Genomic DNA, 18,502 nt, shown 5'->3' with positions numbered 1-18,502 from the left:
GCAGATGGCACCCAGGAGTTAAGTTCCTGTGTTGTTTCAGTGCAACTCCAAAACAATATTTATTAGCTCTTACCTGGGAGAGTGCCTAGGGTGGGGATGGGAGAAGAACATTTAGTCCTTCTCTCAAGCTCTGTGACAAGACTGAAGACATAAGACGAAAGTTTGAATCTGTCATTTGCTGTTCTGCAACTCTGGCATGGTGGGAAGGCTCCGGGCTGGAGGGGGAGAGCCTTGGATTGTTGCAGCCTTCCCATTCTCCAGAACAAGTTGGGTGCCGGGCAGTTTCCACCCTCCTAGAGCCTCAGGGTTTTTATCTTTAAATGAGGGCAATGACTGGGATAATGGGCCAGCTCTGAAATTATATTATTCGTGAGATTGTTAAAATGCAGGGTTTTTTGTTTTTTGGGTGTTTTGGTGGCACCAGTGTCACTTGCCAAAAAAATGCTTATTTTTTTAAAAAGAAGAAAAAGAATTTATTTATTGTAACCTAATCAAAATCCTGACTCTCCCAGAGAACTTGGGCTATCAGAATTTCAGCCAGTGTAAATGTAGAGCATCAAATGATAAGGTCTCTGAAAAACAAGAGCTTGGAAGGAAGTGCTGATGCCCTTTAAACCCTTTAAACCATGGCCTCACCAGTGGGCTCGGCTGTGATAATGCAGGGAACATGTTTTATTAGGAAAATAGGTTTTGTAAAAGCTCAGGGCCAGAGGGCAGAACAACGGGCAAGGAGTCCTGTCCCTTTAACCAGCTCCAGCTCTCAGGGCCACAGCACAGCCTGTAACTTACTGTATATTTCCCCAGTGTTAAACATTATCGTACTTGTTTATATTTGAAAGAGCCAAAAGGGAAAATGAGAATGCAACTGAATGCTCCTTTTGGGAAAATTATCCTCATTTGCAGCCAGCGACTGACAAGGCACACGAACCACCAGGTTTATAAAATTCCGTAGTGTACCAGTGACCATCAGCCTGTGCTGACGGCGCAGGTGCCTCTTTCTTCTCTAATGGCTGATTATGAACTGGTTAGAACAATGTCTCTCCTGCTAGGACTCTGAGAGGGGTTCCCCTTCCTGTCTAGTAGGAGCGATCAGAAGTCACCGCGCAGGCCTGGAGCCAGAGAAGCACAGACTCAGGGGAAAGTGTTCGCTGTTTTTGCCTGGCTGGCCTGTTCTGTTCCTGCTCTTCTTAGGAGGTGAAATGATGGGTAAAGCAGTCCCTTTGCAGCAAACTGAGGAATGAGGGAGGAAGAACACTCCCGCTCTAGCTCTGCTCTCCTGAACTTGAGTGTTTGTATCTGGAAGGTGGCAAGCACCAATAAGTGAGACGCTTTGTACCCTGGAAGTGCTTTCATCCTGCCCTCTAATCTGTTGAGAGCATGGTGCCATCAGGGCAGCCCGCAGCTCTTCAGCCTTCCTGGTGGTGTGGCCTTGTCTATACTGGGTAGCTCCACTGTGTGAAGAGTGGAAAGAGCTGCAGTTTTCTTTCTTTCTTTCTTTCTTTTTTGTTTTGAGTCGGAGTCTCACTCTGTCGCCCAGACTGGAGTGCAGTGACTGCTCCCGGCACCGCAGCCTCGATCTGCTGGGCTCCAGTGATCCTTCCACCTCAGCCTTCCAAGTAGCTGGAACTACAGGTGTGCGCTACCACGCCCGGGTAATTTTTTATTTATTTATTTATTGTAGAGATGAGGTCTCGCCAAGTTGCCCAGGCGGGTCTCGAACCCACAGGCTCAGGCAATCCACTCACCTCAGCCTCCCAAAGCACGGGATTACAGGCTGAGCCACCGAGCCCGGCTTATGAGACTCCAATTCAAAAATATATATCTCTCTATATATTTATGTATACATATGTATATATATATATATATATATATGTATATACTTCGATTTAAGGAGTTTGATGAAACTAGGTGGTAGTGTGGTTTTTTTTCCTTATTTCTTATTTTTAAAAAAAATTTTGAGTTGGGGGTCTCACGCTGTTGCCCAGGCTGGAGTTCAGTGGCATAATCACAGCTCACCGCAGCCTCGACCTTCCGGGCTCAAGTGATCCTTCCTCCTCAGCCTTCCAAGTTTCTTGATTTTTTTTTTTTTTTTTTTGTAGAGACAAGGTCTCACTTTGTTTCCCAGGCTGGTCTTGAACTCCTGGGCTCAAGCAGTCCTCCCATTTGGGCCTCCCAAAGTGCTGGGATTGCAGGCACAAGCCACAGCGCCTGGCTATGAGCTGCAGTTTTAAACGGGGACAGACCTCAACTGCCCAGCATACAGAAGTGAAGAAAGGGCCAGGGCCATTTAGAATAGTTCAGGCATTCTCCCTTGACCGATTGCGGCAGGGCATGAGAAGTGTGAGGAATGACTGCAGTCAACTCACACGCCAATATGGTGCAGGGCAGAGCTGTGCTTTAAAGCATTAATGTGCACCATCTATTAGCCCCTAGGCACAGAGTCTGAGGCACCATGCTTTTGAAGATGCTGATCCTCAGAACCTCCTTGTACTTCATCTACCCCCAGGGGCAAATATACCATGCTGTGGGCCTCTAATGGAGAGCTGCCGACCAGATGTGGAAAAGCTCTCGGCTCTAGTTTAAAAGCTCCGTGTTGCGGCTCAACTGGATGTCAGGATTCCCGGAACAGCATGGCCGGCCGAGTGGTCTTTTGCAGACTAGCAGTGACCTCCCACCTGCTTTCCCACTCTCAGTAGCTGGAGCGCCTCCTACACACAGCTACTTTGTGAGCTGGCCCCTTGGGACAGTTCTCACGCCTGAGCGTGGCACTTTGTTCTTGTTCTTTGGGTTGGTCAGCGTCCTCCTCCTCCCAAGAGTCAGTGTCCCCAGTCAACTTCAGACCCGTTGAAGACATCCCTACTGTGTGCCCACTGGAAATGTGGTCTTCATGGGGTTTTTCACTTGCCTTTTATTTTTCCGTGGGTAAATCCTCTCCACATGCTCTAGCCACTGCAGATGGCGCCCTGCTATTTCCCCATGTCCCATGTGCAGGGTGGTTTAGAGTGTTGGGAGGATTTAAAAAAAAAGGGAAAAAAGCTAGCCAAAGGCGATATAGGCAGCCTATGCCAGGCTAGAGTAATAATCATCTGAAAGTTTGGGCCTGGCCTTGTTTTGATCTGTTTTCTTGTTTTATTTTCTTCTTTACATTCTATATCCCATTCATACTAATCACAGTCAGTCCTGATTTTTCTTTTTATTTCTGCATTTGTCATAAAATAAAGCAAATTATTCCCGTCTTCGGAAACGATCTAGACTAATTAGTCGTCTCACCCAATAATTAGTTTTTTGTTTCCCTGTCTGTTTTCATGCATTATTGTTAGTTTTTTCCCCTCTTTTTTTAACACCATTACAGATTAAAATGAGCCACATTTGCAGTTGATGGTATCTGTTTTCGGGGGAAGAATGGAGAATTGCAGTACCGAGCGACTTCAAAAGCAGCAATAAACTCAAGGATAAATTAAGGAAATTGAATGAGCCACATTTGGAAGCAGTGTTGAGGCTAATATTCTGTCGCTTAAGGTTAAATTGCAACTGAGAGAGGTTCCGGAGAATCCGAAATCGGGGAGGCAACTTACTAGGATGCTAGGCGTTCAGTGTCTGTAAGGGTCTTTTTTCAGTGATGATTTTGTTGCAGCCATGGACATTGGCAAAAGGTATTCACCTGCAATTATGTCCTCTTCTCCCCAGGGCTGACAGATGAAGAGATCGATCTGGCTTTCCAGCAGTCGGGCACTGCTGTCGATGAGCCTTCGTCCTTGAGCCCAGCCACACAGGTGGTTCCTGTGCAACCCCCTCACCTCATTTCTCAGCCATACAGTAAGTCACTCCCTCAAACTCCTGCTTCACCTTGGTTGGGACTCAGGACTCTGGCCAAAGAGCAGGTTTTGCATCTCTCAGACTTAGCAAATTGGGAGGCACCAGGAGCAGTAGAAAGCTCTCGGGTTTTTCCCAAAGAATGTGACACACCCAAATCCTCTTCCAGACTGACTTTTAAGTCTGTGACAAAGGTTTAAGAAGCGATAAGGGACCAGAATAAATGAGTTTATTGTATTGTTTCAAGTGTTTTGGTTATACACAAAAAACTGTACAACTATTTATTGGTTCTGTCCCTATTTTCTTATACCAGTGCTTTTGAATGTTACTATTTCCCTAATAACAACATGAATGTTTGACTCATGAGTTACATTCTTGTTTGCTCACTGAAATAACTTGTCTCCTAATTTCATTTTCTATAGTTAATATTTGTAGGTTTAGAATGGCCTCCCTTTCTCTCCCTCTCTTCTGGTTACACTGTATATATTCGTGTAGTAGCAGTCTGTTAGAGAATTTCAGGTTAAAATGTAAATAAAGGTCCTTTTTGAATGTTGCTTTTTTGCATGGGATTATTACCCACGAGGGATTTTTGTTGTTTTTAAATGAAATCTACTGTAGGAATAATGTTTCTTCAAGCTAGTAATAAATGAATACCTCCAAAATACAGCCAGAAATCCCCTGCTTTAAGTCACTTATAAAAAGTTTTAAAAGGTTTAAATTGACTCCACAGCTATGGAAAATGGCTCACTTTTGTTTCTTTAACATAACTCAGTGTTGGATCTGTTATCTTTCAAAATGCCTTTTCTATAATTGCCTTCATTTTAATTGTCTATCTCAGAAGTCTTATTTTTTCAAAACTGACTTAAAACAGTGTTAGACATCAGATGTTAAAAAGATGTCTTTTAAAACAACAGGTTCACGTGGATTCCCCAGCAAGTGGCCTCAAGCTGCCTTCTTCCTCTCACTTCACCTTTGTTTTCATTCAGCTCCGTGTCAACTGGGCAGGTGTGATCATCACAGTAGACAGAGCCAGCAAGGCCTCTTCTCCATGCTTGTTGAGGGGCCAGCCCGTGGGTTCGAGTCTGCCTTGTGAGTGCAGATCTCATTTAGGTGTCACCTCCTTTTGCTCTCCAGATAAGACTGAATGGGAGGCCAGAGAACACACACTCGGGTGTTATCTGTCTGCCAGTGCCTTGCCCGATTAACCTGCTCCAGGGAACTTGAGACTACTTCTGTATCTGGGCTACTGGATCAGCACCTGTGCTTGCCAGCTTGAGGCTCATTTCTCCTTCCTGGTCAGCATTCTTTCTGATCCATTGTGTTGCTTTGGGTTCTAAATCAACTTTATGTGTTTCTTTTTAACCAAAGGCTGAGTCTCCACACTTTTTCTTTTGTATCCCTGGGCCCAGCCATGGAGTAGGATTTGTTGAGGATAGGCAGTAGCAGCTGGGGTACAGAATTTTCTAAGATGCACATCTGTTCTATTCCAGCTGTTTCCTCCCATGGCTTAATACCAAACAGGTCTCTTGGCTACTTGGAAGCTTCTTACTCAGAACAAACTGTTCTGGGTGGTCACAGGGTTGGCCTGAGACATCGTGTGTTTGCCTACTTTCCATAGGCACAAACGGTTGATAAACTGTTAGTCTTTCTGAAAGAGGTGAAAGAATGAGGTGGGGAGGAGCAGTGTGGTCGTTTAAATCATGCTCATGTCCAGCTCGCTCTGAGAAAAAGCATTACATGTCGAGGTATTTAGGTAGGAGTATTTTTAAGAGTCTCCTGGCCCTAAAGAGAAAATGCATCTTCTTAGAGACAGACTTCTTCCTGCTTTGACACTAGTATTAAAAACAATGGTAATGGTAATTTTAAACCCCTGAAGTTTTGAGTTGTCACCCCTGAGCTTCGTTCTTCTTGTTCCGTTACATTGCTCCTTGCAGCTCCGGGGGTGACTCTACCTCCTCACTTCTGTACTTTTGCCAAGAGGTGTCAAAACTGCTAAAAAAAAAAAAAAAAAAAAAAAGCTTGATTTTGATTAATATAGAGAAACAAGACTTTGCCTGACTGATAATAAAACTGATAAATGACATTTGAATTACTTGTAGCGGTAATTTATTACATAAAATATCTTTTATTTGACATGCGATTAGTTGCTGGAAGCATCACTCAATCTGACTAGTTTAAACATGCTCTAAAATGAACCCCAGTAAAAACCAGGGCTGTCTGCTGCTGGCGTTATGAAATATACTAATCCTGTAGTGAGGAAAAAAAATCTGACTTTAAATATTTAAATGATTAATTGGGTTTATATATTTTTTTTACCTTTCTAACCCCCTTAATTACAAGCAAACTCGGGGGAGTTTCTGAACTAGGTGTGCAATCTGCATGCTTATCACTGAGGCATTGTCTGCGTCTGGGAGGGATTTATGGCCTCCGTTCATGTGTGTTCCTGCCGATTTTACATCTAGAGCCCCGGCAGCCCTTTCCTTCCATTCCTTGGCTTTTTAAGGGCATTCCATCTCTGAGCCCAAGCCTAGAAAATGGGATTCGCTGGGCCCAGGCCCAAACGCTCACGTCTCAGGGTAGGGTAGCTTTTCTGAGACCACCTCAGGGAGTTCGGTGCTCACAGATCTTCACCTCTTGGCTTGCTGGCCCACCTGCTTGGTAGTGGATGTGCTCACAGATCTTCACCTCTTGGCTTGCTGGCCCACCTGCTTTTTCGGCACCTCTGTTCTTGGGTGAATGTGGTTGACCTTGAGATGTTCCTAAATGCCGGTGTTGGCAAAGAGAACACAGAGACCTTACAGAATGGTACCAATTCGGTTCCTCAGTGTTTATCAAGCATCCACTGTACTCAGTACTGTATCATGTGAGGGATGCAAAACATCTCTAAGAATCTTGTGGGCTCTCTGGGAAAGATTGTGTAGTTCATCCTTACTTGTACCCCACATCTCTATAATAAAAAAAGTAAAAGGATAATAATGTAAGACAGGTGATTTAATGCCAAAATTAATTATATAGACAAGAAATTCTATAAGAATACAGAAAAGAGAAAAATGACTGTGGGTTAGAGTCAGGGAACGTTTTTGTGAAAGTGGTAGGAGGTTGACACCAAGGGGAAGCTTGGTGTCACCTGGTGTGAGCATCGACTAGGTTCTCAGGGCTTAAAAGAAAGTTGGTAGAGTTCAGGAAAAGTCAGGCCGTGATTTGAGAGGAGATTGAGGAGATCTGACACTCTGTTTCTCACTCTGGTTTCTTTTTGTTTGCCTTTGAGTCAGCAATCTCTTTCTGTGTGTGTGTGTGTGTGTGTGTCATATACAGGCTTGGTACCTCTGTGTGTGTGTGTGTGTGTGTGTGTGTGTGTGTGTGTGTGGCGTGTACAGGCTTGGTACCTCCTGAACATAGAGTCCTGAAAAATGTTGGATTGAGTGATTTGTGCCAAACTGACTTGTCTTCTTTTCTCCCAGAGAGACAAGAAACAAGGTGGCTTTGAGAAATAAGCAGGCCCTGTGTAGATTTTGTAGAATAATAATGTTTTCTTAGTTTTGAACATTACCCCCACTTCAAAGACTGACCTATAGCTTCAGATGCCTCTTCTTAGAATAGAATGAAAATGTCTGAGACTGGTGAAAGCTTTTGAATCATTTGGTTAGAAATTCTGGGTGGGCGGGGGGATAGAGATCTTTCTCAGTTTGCTTCTTTTATAGCCCTGTTTAGTAACATATACTTTCCCCTGATTATCTTAACTTACTGAACAAGCATTTGTTACTGAATGCCTACTGTGTGCCAGGCATGGTGCTGTACCCTTGGGATGAAGAGATTAACAAGGCCTACTTGTGCTCTATGGTTGTCTAGCAGGAAAGGCGTTTAAGCAAACACAGAGAACCTGGGAGGTGGCCCCAGTGAGGATGGTAACATAGAACCGTGAAGGGAAACTTCAGAAAGCAGATGTCTAACTGGATCTGGGGGAATGATTGGTTCAGTGAACAGAGAGGATGGACAGGAGTGTTCCAGGCTAATGCAAAAGCATGTGGACGGGAAACTGTGTGATAAACATAAAAAATATTGAGTTGTTAGCCAGGCATGATAAATCAAACCTATAATCCCAGCACTTTGGGAGGCTGAAGTGGGAGGCTCACTTGAGTCCAGGAGTTCAAGACCAGCCTGAGCAATGTAGCAATAAGCTGTCTCTGCAAAAAATATATATAAAAAAATTAACTGAGTGTGGTGGAGCTCACCTGTAGGTCCAGCTACTTGGGAGGCTGAGGCAGGACGATTGCTTGAACCCAGGAGTTCAAAGCTGCAGTGAACTATATTCATGCCACTGCATTCCAGCCTGAGTGACACTCCAGCCTGGGTGACACTGCGAGACACTGTTTCTTAAAAAAAAAGAAGAAGAAGAAGAAAGAAGGAAACTCTGGGTTATTCAGGGTAGCTTGAGCATGGGATGGGAGTGTCAGAGAAAGGGTGGCTCTGGCACCTTAACAAAGAACAACCAAAAAACACAGTGATGTTTTACTTTGAAATGCATTATCTAATAATTATTATTATTACTATTGTTATTATTATTATTTTGAGTCAGGGTCTCACTCTGTTGCCCAGGCTGGAGTGCAGTGCCATAATCATGGCTCACTGCAGCTTCAACCTCCTGAGCTCAGGTGATCCTTCTGCCTTAGCCTCCCAAAGTGCTGGGATTATAGGTTTGATTTATACATGCCATCACGCCCAGCTAATTTTCTTATTATTTGTAGGAATGAAGTCTCACCGTGTTGCCTAGGCTGGTCTTGAACTCATAGGCTCAAGCTATCCTTTCATTCTGGCCTCTCAATATGCTGGGATTACAGACATAAGCTACCATGCCTGGCCCTAATTATTATTGTTTTTAACCTTTTTTAAAGTCGGAGGTATACATGCATGTTTGTTATGTGGGCATATTGTGTGCTCAGGGCTTTGGGCTTCAGATGGACCCATTGCCCAGATAGTGAACACAGTACCCAGTAGGTGATTTCTGAACCTTCATCCCTTTCCCCACCTTCCCCCATTTAGTGTCCCTAGTGTCTGTTATCTCCATCCTTATGACCATTTAGCTCCACGTGTAAGTAAGAACCTGGAGTGTTTGGTTTCTATTTCTGAATTAGTTCATTTAGGATCATGTCCTCCAGCTTCATTCATGTTGCTGCAAAGGACATTATTTTGTTCTTTCTTATGGCTGCATAGTATTCCATGGTATATATATACCACATTTTCTTTATCCAGGTGTTTGTTGATGGGCACTTGGGTTGGTTCTATGACTTTGCTGTTGTGAATAGTGCTGCAATGAACATATGAATGCAAGTAGCTTTTTTATATAATGCTTTATTTTCCTTTGGGTAGATACACAATCGTAGGATTGCTGAGTTGAATGGTAATACTATTTTTAGTTCTGTGAGAAATCTCTGTGCTGTTTTCCATAGAGATTGAACTAGTTTACAATCCCACCAACAGTGAATGAGTGCTCCCTTTTCTCTGCATCCATGCCAACAACTGTTGTTCTTTGACTTTTTAATAATAACCGTTCAGACTGGTGTGAGATGATATCTCATTGTGGTCTTAATTTGCATTTCTCTGATGATTAGTGATGTTGAACATTTTTTCATGTTTGTATGTCTTCTTTTGAGAAATGTCTATTCATGTCCTTTGCCCACTTTTAATATTGAGTTGTTTGGGTTCCTTGTAGATACTGGGTATTAGTCCTTTGTCTGAGGCATGATTTGCAAATCTTTTCTCCCATGCTATAGGTTTTCTGTTCACTCTGTTGATTATTTCTTTTGATGTGCAGAAGTTTTTTAGTTTAATTAAGTCCCATTTGTCTATTTTTGTTTATGTCACATTTGCTTTTGAAGTCTTTGGGATAAATTCTCTGCCTAGGACAATGTCTGGAATTTTTTGTAGGTTTTCTTTTAGAATTTTTAAAGTTATAATTACTTCTGAGGACATATTACCTATTTGACCATATTATTCTTAGACAAATACTAGGATCTCAAAGATACCACTTGGGGAATTAGGGAAGACATCCTAAGCGTTGTCGGCCTGAGACAGTTGTCCCTGTGTGCCCTCCCTGTCATCTTTGTCCAGCTTATTGCTGTTCTTCAAGGCTGGGGTCAGCTCTCGACTCCTCCAGGGAGTCTTTCCAGTTCCTCCATTGTGTCTCAGATGGAGGTTCCCCTTGGCTCCCTCAGTCCCCTACTCGTCCTCACACTACACTTAAATGTTTATTTCAGTGTCTTCCCTATTAAACTGTGAGTTCTGAGGCTTTTTAAAAGCACATCTAATGGCTTGAGGCTCTGCCTGAGATGGTGTTCTAGAAACGCTTGTCGAATGAATAAATTGTGGTCGAAATGTGCTTGAGAATTAAGGCTGGTGTGTGATAGCATCAGCTTGGGCGAGCTGCCCTGGTAGCCAGTCAGCCAGATGACCTCTGTGCTCAGCCAGTGCAGGCTGTGTCTGTGGAAGGAAGAGAAGAGGCCTTGCCTTCAGGAGGCCGCTGTCCATCGTGGAGAGAGACCATCACTTTGGGAAGGACAGAGAAGACTAGCCCATGTAATCTTGTATGGTGGGAATATGGAGAGCCTTCAGAATTTGGGAACAAAGGAAACTCCCAGAATGCTAGTCTTAGGCAGGGCTTTCTGAAGGGGGCAAGACTTGAATGGGCTTTGAGGGTCAGTACGCCGTGGTGGACCTAAGGCTGCAAGGAGGGCATCACGTGGGGGAGGGAACAGCAGAGGCCTGGAACCAGCGCTGGCCTGTGCGTGAGTGATAGGAGGTGACTGTAAACAGAAGGCAGCACGGGCAGCTGCTGTGTTCCCCTCAGGTAAAAAAATAGGAAATCTCGCTGCTCTTGCCCTCTCTCTTACGTTTCCTTTTCTGTCTCTGCCAGTTTAGCAAACACATCGCACTTTTTACTGCATAAAAGTTATAGGTTTTGTATGAATAATCTATTTCTCTATTTTGAGGAACTTTTGTTTTTCTTCTTTTGTCCATGTTACTGGTTCCGATAAGCAAGCACCCTGTCCATGGCTGTGTGTTCCGCTTGGTGTGGTACCATGTGGGGCTGTAATAATGTCTGTCATCTGTGAATGTTGAAGGGGGCAAGAATCACAGGCAAGAACTGAATGAAGTAGCCTTTCCTTAGGTTTCTTGAACCATTGAAAGAGTCCTTGGGCCAGGTACCAGTGGCTCACACCTGTAGTTCCAGCACTTTAGGAGATCGAGGCAGGAGGATTGCTTGAGCCCAGGAATTTGAGACTAGCCTGGGCAACATAGCAAGACCTCATCTCTATTAAAAAAAAAAAAAAAAAAAAAAAAAAAGAGTTAAATATCACAAAGAGTCTTTTGGTGTTGATGGTGATTAGGATTCTGGCTGTGCTGACAATGTTTTAGTCTTATAAAATTCTGCTGTAGATAACAGAAAACTCCAAACAAGGGTGGCTTAAAGAAACTAGAAGAATTTTTCTGTTATGTAATGAAGGCAGCCCAGGCTGCCGGGCCTCTCGGTCTGCAGGGCCCGGCTGTGCCTCCCTGCACTGCATCCCTGATGCCAGGCTGGCAGCCGCTTGTGGTGCGGTGGGACTGCTCCGCGTCCAACGATCCTATCTGCCTTCCACCCAGTGAGAGCAGGGAGCAGGAAGGAACAGGGCCAGCCACCTTCGGAGTCCACCTCCTGGAAATTGCTCACATCTCTTCCACTTTCTCCCCACTGGCTGGACATCCGTTGCAGGACCCTACCTGTCTTCAAGAAAACAATCTTCCTTCTGCTGGGGCAGGTTCTCAGCAGCTCATCTTCTGTAGAAAGTTTGAGTTCTGATAGACACTTAAGTTCAGGATGGTGATGGCCTCAGACTGGGGAGGAACACCTGGTAGCTTCAGTGGTGTTGGGAAAGTTTTAGCTGTTAGTTTGGGGGATTTAGAACTGTTGATTTTATTCTTGTTCTTTATAAATTATACAAATGTTATATCTTTTGTATGTATCAAATATTACAGGGTGCATTTCTTTTCTTTTTTTTTTTTTGAGTTGGACTTTCACTCTTGTTGCCCAGGCTGGAGTGCAGTGGCACGCTGATGGCCATCACAGCCTTGACCTGCTGGGCTTAGGCGATCCTTCCACCTCAGCCTTACAAGTAGCTGGAACTACAGAGGCACGCCACCACGCCTGGCTAGTTTTTGTGATTTATTGTGGAGACGAGGTCTCACCAAGTTGCCCAGGCTGGTCTCGAACCCCCCGGTCTCAGGCAGTCCTCTTGTGCCTCCCAAAGTGCGGGCATTACAGGCTGAGCCAGCGTGCCCGGCCTACAGGGTACATTTCTAAAAGTTGCATCAGAATTTTCTGCTAACTGAGCAGGGGGAAACTTAGAGCCTTAATGTGAGTGGTGTTCTCAATCACTGCTGACTTCCTGTAGCTCTTTTTTTCCCCCCACCTCAGAGCGAACTTTTAAAAAAATTAACTTTATTGAGATGTACTTTACGTAAAATATAATGCTTCCATTTTAATTGTACAGTTTGAGTTTGCTAAGTATATACTCGCATCTAACCATCACCACATCATAGAACATTTCTGATACCCCGAAATGTTCCCTTGTGTCCCGCTTCCCATCAGCCCACCCCTCCCATCCTGACTCCAGGCAGCCACCGATCCTTGCCATGGATACCTGAGAGGATTCTCTTTCCTGGAGCTGTATGTCAGTGGAATCGTGTGTAGTCCTTTGTGTCTGGTTGCTTTCGCCCAGCAGAATGTTGAGACCCAGCCTCATTGCTGTGCACTTCTGAGCACCTTCCTTCTCACTGCTGAGTGGTATTCCATTGTAAGAATGTGCCACCGTTTGTTTAGCCTTTCACTACTTGATGGACTTTGGGTTGTTGCCAGTTTTGAGCTGTTACGAATAAAACTCTTGTGAACCTTCATGTACAAGTCTTTGTATGTTTTTATTTCTCTTGGGTGAGTGTCTAAGAGTAGAATTGCTGGTTTATATGTGAAGTGTATGTTTAACTTTCCGAGAAACTGTTAAGCTGTTTTCCAAAGTGGTTGCATCATTTTGCCTTCCCACCAGCAGTGTTTGAGAGTTCTGGTTGCTGCATATCCTCACCTACAGTTGGCATTCTCCGTTTTTTTAGTTTTAGCAATTTTAGTATGTGTATGGTAGGATCTCATGGTGCTTGAGTTTACATTTCTGTGATGACGAATCAGGTTCAGCATCCTTTTATGTGCTTATTGCCCATATGCGTATCTTTTTTGTGAAGTGTCTATTTTAATCTTTTGCCCATTAATGCCTTCTTCTAATTGAGTTGAAAGTTTTTTTTACATATTCTGCCTTGGTCAGAAAAATGTACTTTGAGTATTTCCTGCCAGTCTCTGACATACCTTTTTGTTTTCTTAACTTTCCTTTTGAAAAACAAAAGATTTTAATTTTGATAACTTCTATTTATATTCCCCCCCTTTTATAATTCATGGTTTTTGTGACTTAAGCTTTTGCCCACCTCAGGGTTAGAGAGACTTTCTCTTGTGTTTTCTTCTAGGGAGAAGTTTCATGTGTCAGTTTTTAATGTTTAGGTCTGTGATCTATTTTCAGTTAATTTTGGGGTATGGTATGAAGTGATAGTCAAGGTTTGTTTTCTCTTTATGGATACCCAGTTGTGCCAACACTTTCTGTTCAAAAGATTATCCAGTCACCTTTGAGTTCCTTGTCTATAAAAAAATCATCTGACCATATGTGCATGGGTCTGTATTTAGACTCTTCTTTTTAAAAATTATTTTTTTTAAACCAAAGCTATTGAGGTATATTTTACATATCATAAAATTCATCCATTACGAGTGTACAATTCAGTGATTTTTAGTAACTTTACTGAGTGGTGCAACCATCACCATAAATCAGCTTTAGAGTACTTCATCTCCCCAGTAAGATCCTTTGGGCCCATTTACTGTTAATCCCTGTTCCTACCTCTAGCCCCAGGCAACCACTCATCTACTTTCCATCACTATAAATTTACCTTTTCTGGACTGTTCAGGTAAATGGAATCATAGAATATGTGATCTCTTGTGCCTGGCTTATTTCACTTAACATAATATTTTTGAGGTTCATTCATATTATAGCATGCGTCAGTACTTTATTCCTTTTTATTGTGGAATAATATTCCTTTGTACAGTTATACCTCATTTTGTCCATCAGTTCACCAGTTGACGGACATTTAGATTGTCTCCAGTTTTGGCTAACGTGAATAATGCTGCTGAGAATATTTGCGTGCAAGTTTGGTGTGGACCTACGTTTTCATCCCTCTTAGGCAGTTATCTAGGAGTGGAATGCTGGATGTGGTAGTTTTATGTTTCTGGATCCTTCCTAATCCTTTTCTTTCTAATCATCTTTTTTCAGATATAATTTATATACCATAGGATTCGCCAGTTTTAAGTGTATCATTCGATGAGTTGTACGTATGAGCTGTAACTCATGTAACCAGCACTACGATCAGAATATGGAAAATTTCCGTCACCCTAGAAAGTTTCTTGGTGCCTTTTATATCCGTTTTCTCCCCCTGCCTCTGGTTCTGGTTAACCCACAATGTATGCCCTGTCACCATAGTTTTGCCTTACATCTTTTTTACATAAATGGAATCATACAGCATGTAGTCTTTTGTGTCTGGTCTCTTTACCTTAGCATGTGCTTCTGAGATTGACCCATGTTAATATATATTTGGATAAATAGCTCTAACATTTTAATTGCTGAATTGTGGTCCAGAGGTCAGCGGACTTTTTCTTTAAAGGGCTAAGTATGAAGTAGTTTAGAATTTGTGAGCCACATATGTCTCTGTCACATATTCTCCTCTTTCTCCCCTTTTTCTCATCCTTTCCCCATCCTCTCCTTCCTCCTCCTCTTCCTCCTCCTCCTTCCTTTCCCTGTTCTTCCTCTCCTCTTACGTCCACCATAATCCTTTAAAAACATAGTAACTATTCTTAGCTCATGGTTTTATAAAAACAGGTTGAAGTGGGTTTGGCCACCTGGCCATGGTGTGCTTACTTCTTCTGTTCCATGTGTGGATATTCCACACCTGTGTGTCCATTAATCAGTTGATAGTCACTTGGGTTGTTTCCAGTTTGGGGCTACTATGAGTAAAGCAGCTGTGAACATCCCTGTATGAAATCTTCGTGTGCTCATATGCTTTCTTCCTTTGGGGTAAATACTCAGGAGTAGAGTGACTTGGTCACATATTAGGTACATGTTTAACTGGCCAACTCTTTTCCAAAGTGGTTGTCTACTACGTGCATATCCAATAGCAGTGTGTGAGGGTTTTAGTTGCTCCATATCCTTGCCAACATGTGGTATTCTCAGCTTGTAAGTTTAGCCATTCTTTATTTTATTCTATTTTAGATTTGTGGGGTACATGTGAAGACGTACCATGTAAGTAAACTGTGTAGGTGAGGTGCATGTCCTCTCTTCTCCTGGTAGTAGACGTGGTACCCAGTAGGTGGTTGTATGCCTCTTATCCACACCCCCCCCATTAGCAGTGTCCAGCCTCAGTTGTTCCTGTCTTTGTGCTCCTGTGCCCAGTGTTTAGGGCCCACTTATGAGTGAGAGCTTGCAGTATTCAGCCTTTTGTTTCTGTGATAGTTCATTTAGAATGATGGTCTCCAGCTGCATCCATGTTCCTGCAAAGGATATGATTTTGTTCTTCTTTATGGCTGTAAGTTTAGCCCTTCTAATGTGCATGTAATAGAATCTTACTGCACAGTATTTTTAATTTGCACTTTCCTAATGATGTCAAGTGTATTTTCATGTGCTTATTGGCCACTCATATATATTTTGTGAAGTGTCTCTTCTAATCTTTTGCCCATTTAAAAAACCACTTGGTTTGTCTTTTTTATTATTGAGTTGTTGGAGCTCTTTATGTATTCTAGTTATAAGTCTTATCAGATATATGTTTGGCAGACATTTTCTCCCATCCTGTGGCTTGGTCTTTCCTCCCTTTCTCCCTTCTTTGCCCTCCCTCCCTCCTGCTTCCTCCTTCCCTCCCTCCTTCTTTTCTCTCTTTCTTAAACTGGAGTCTCACTCTGTTGCCCAAGCCAGAGTGCAGTGGCACAATCATGGATCACTGCAGCCTCAAACTCCTGGGCTCAAGCCATCCTCCTGCCTCAGCCTCGCAAGTATCTGGGACCGCCACCGTACATGGCTCCTTTTTGATTTTTTTGTAGAGACAAGGTCTCGCTATGTTGCCTAGGCTTGTTTTCATTTTCTTGATAGTGCCTTTTGAAAAGCATAAGTTGTAAATTTTGGTGATGTCCATTTGATCAATTTTTTCCTTTTATGGTTCATGCTTTTTGTATCTTAAGATGTCTTTGCCTACTTTAGGGTTGCAAAGATTTTCTTCTAGGTTTTCTGTTTTCTTATAGAAACTTTACAGTGTTTGCTTTTTTGTTTAAGTGTGTGATCCATTTTGAGTTAATTTTGTGTGTGGTATGAGAGTCAAGGTTTATTTTTTTCCTATGGATATCTATTTTTTCAGCACTGTTGTTGTAAAGATTATCTTTTCCCCATAGAATTACCTTGGCCTCTTTGTCAAAAATCAGTTGACTATATAAGCCTGGGACTATTTCTAGACTCTTCTGAATTCTTAACAGCTTAATTAGAGCTCATACTTTTTAATCTGTGGAGAGGAGATAGAGATATGCCTCTCAGTGTCCTTCCTGCCCAAAGATGACACTGCTGATAGCATTGCAGCCCTCGAGAAGTGGAAAAGATTGTCTTTCACAGGATGCACATGTGAAGACAGGCTTTGGATTTCCAGGTGTGACTGCTGTTGGGCTACTGTGGTGCTTTTTGCCATCCAGGCTGCCCAAGTGCTTCTGTTCAGAGCAGAAAGGGTCTGTTTCTGGCTGCTGCTCTCTGGGCTGGCTTGTCCTTCTGACTACAGCCAGCTGTCCACTGCCATGTGCCTCAGCTTGCCCCCCAGGTCCCTACCATGTGGTGGCCAGCCCACCTCAGCTCAGCCCAGTCACTGACCTCTCTGTCATGTAGCCCAGCACCTCCATGCTGTAGCAGGCATGAATTGGGTGAACTGGCTTTATTCCAGGACCTTACCATGAGGGAGCCTGCTTGCCATTTGATTTTCAGGATGCCTTTTGAGCAAAGTTGATGGGCTGATGTGAGAAGCTGGATACACCACTGTGTCGAGTCATGACTCCACCCTTGATGAGCATGGAGGGACCGCAACTGGCTTGCCCAGTTTCTGCCACTGCCTTGGCGCATGCTTGGGCTGCCAGCCTCCCCAAGGACATGATATTTTTCTTCTTCTTGTCAGCTGTCGCATCACGTGAATGTGTATTGTCTTGGCAGGATGATTCCATGATTGCTTTCAGCTCTATACCATGGATGAACCTTTGCTGGGTTGTAGGATTTCTATGGCGATGATGAGTCCATGACTTAGTGGTTTCAGGCTCAACATTGCTGTGCTGTGTGCACAAGTTCCAGTCCATGTGTGTGCTCTTACCTGCTAGGTGAGAGTTGCTTGATTAATGGAGGTATCATTTAAGAAATTGAGTAATGTTGGCCTTGCTGGCATTCTGCAAATAGTTACGGAGCCCTGAGACACAGTTCTTCTGGCTCTCACATGGCTACTGTTCACCATGGTTTCACCCGGCGCTGGAGCTTCTGGCCAGGCAGACCTCCGTGGAGCCAGTCAGAGCTCAGGCTAGTCCATGCAGGTTTTGGAAGGTTAAGGAAGTGCTGAGTTTGGAAGAGGCCTGCACGTTTCTCCCTGCAACGGTATGGCATAAGGGCAATCCCAGGAATGCTCAGCTGTAGCGGATGGTAATTGCTGCCACAGCCGACTGGCTCTTTGTCCTTCTCGAAGACGCCAGGAATGTGGTGCTGGTGAAGAACTGCAGTTAGCTAGTCGTGCCTGTTGGAGAAGGAAGTGCTGGAGATGATTCGACTCTGAGTGAGAGTAAGGGATCATTGTTCCTGGGTTCTGCAGGATTCTCAGAGCCCTGCCATCTTCGGTCCCATGGCTTGTGCTTGACAACAAGAGGAAGTGCCTTTGGGAGCCAGCTGGCTGGCGGTGTGCACAGGACCTCTGACCCCGGGCTTCTTGCCCACTTGGCCCCTTGTCTGCAGGGCAGGCTGGCACCTACTCTAGACTGGAGGCTTCAGGCTTCCTTTACGTCCCCGTTAGAGTGGAAGAGTGACTGGTCCCAATGTCTGCCATCGTCTTTGTCATCCGGAACATTTGGGAAGCATGGTCACAGGAGGGGCTGTGCTCCGAGGTGTCCTGCTCTCAGTTCCCTTGTGAGGTCTGCACTGGACTTGGAGAAAAACGGCCCCAGAATGGGTAGGGGCAGGACTCCGGGTGGTCGTGGCTGGGGCTCGAGGCAGCATGGATCCTCTGGTGCTCTGCAGTGGCCCTGGTCTGTTGCCTGAGAGCCACACAGTGGCCGAGAGTCAGCTCTGTCCTAGTTTCTCTTTTTTTTCATTTTGCCACAAGACAGAATTGTATCACACATCTCCAAAACGAGTAAAATGGCATTTCAGCTTCTTGTCTTTATAGACTCTCTGAACTTTAGGAAAGATCATTCTGGTCCCTTTTCATTAATAATGAAAACCAGGGGGCAATAAAATGTTCTTAATGTGAGCATGGCAGGAACAAGGAGCGGTAAGGGGTGAAGGGTGAGGGTCCA

The 18,502-nt window shown here is 43.9% G+C and overlaps 1 protein-coding gene across 3 annotated transcripts in view; it reads left to right on the top strand.

The window, feature by feature from the left end:
* Positions 1–18,502, top strand: part of PEX14 (peroxisomal biogenesis factor 14) — a 150,612-nt gene that overhangs the window by 117,663 nt on the left and 14,447 nt on the right. For 2 of the 3 annotated variants that reach the window (XM_008064943.2, XM_008064944.1), the window contains exon 4: positions 3,688–3,816. The exons of the other annotated variant lie outside the window; for it this stretch is intronic. In XM_008064943.2, coding sequence (XP_008063134.1) covers positions 3,688–3,816 — 129 coding nt within the window. The remainder of the gene's footprint in view (positions 1–3,687; positions 3,817–18,502) is intronic. 3 annotated transcript variants of the gene reach the window in all.

This window comes from Carlito syrichta, unplaced genomic scaffold (assembly GCF_000164805.1).
Source record: "Carlito syrichta isolate Samal-C Ts95f unplaced genomic scaffold, Tarsius_syrichta-2.0.1 Scaffold308112, whole genome shotgun sequence".
NCBI lineage: Eukaryota > Metazoa > Chordata > Mammalia > Primates > Tarsiidae > Carlito > Carlito syrichta.
Note: the sequence above shows the minus strand (reverse complement) of the source record. Positions and strands in the feature narration are given on the sequence as shown.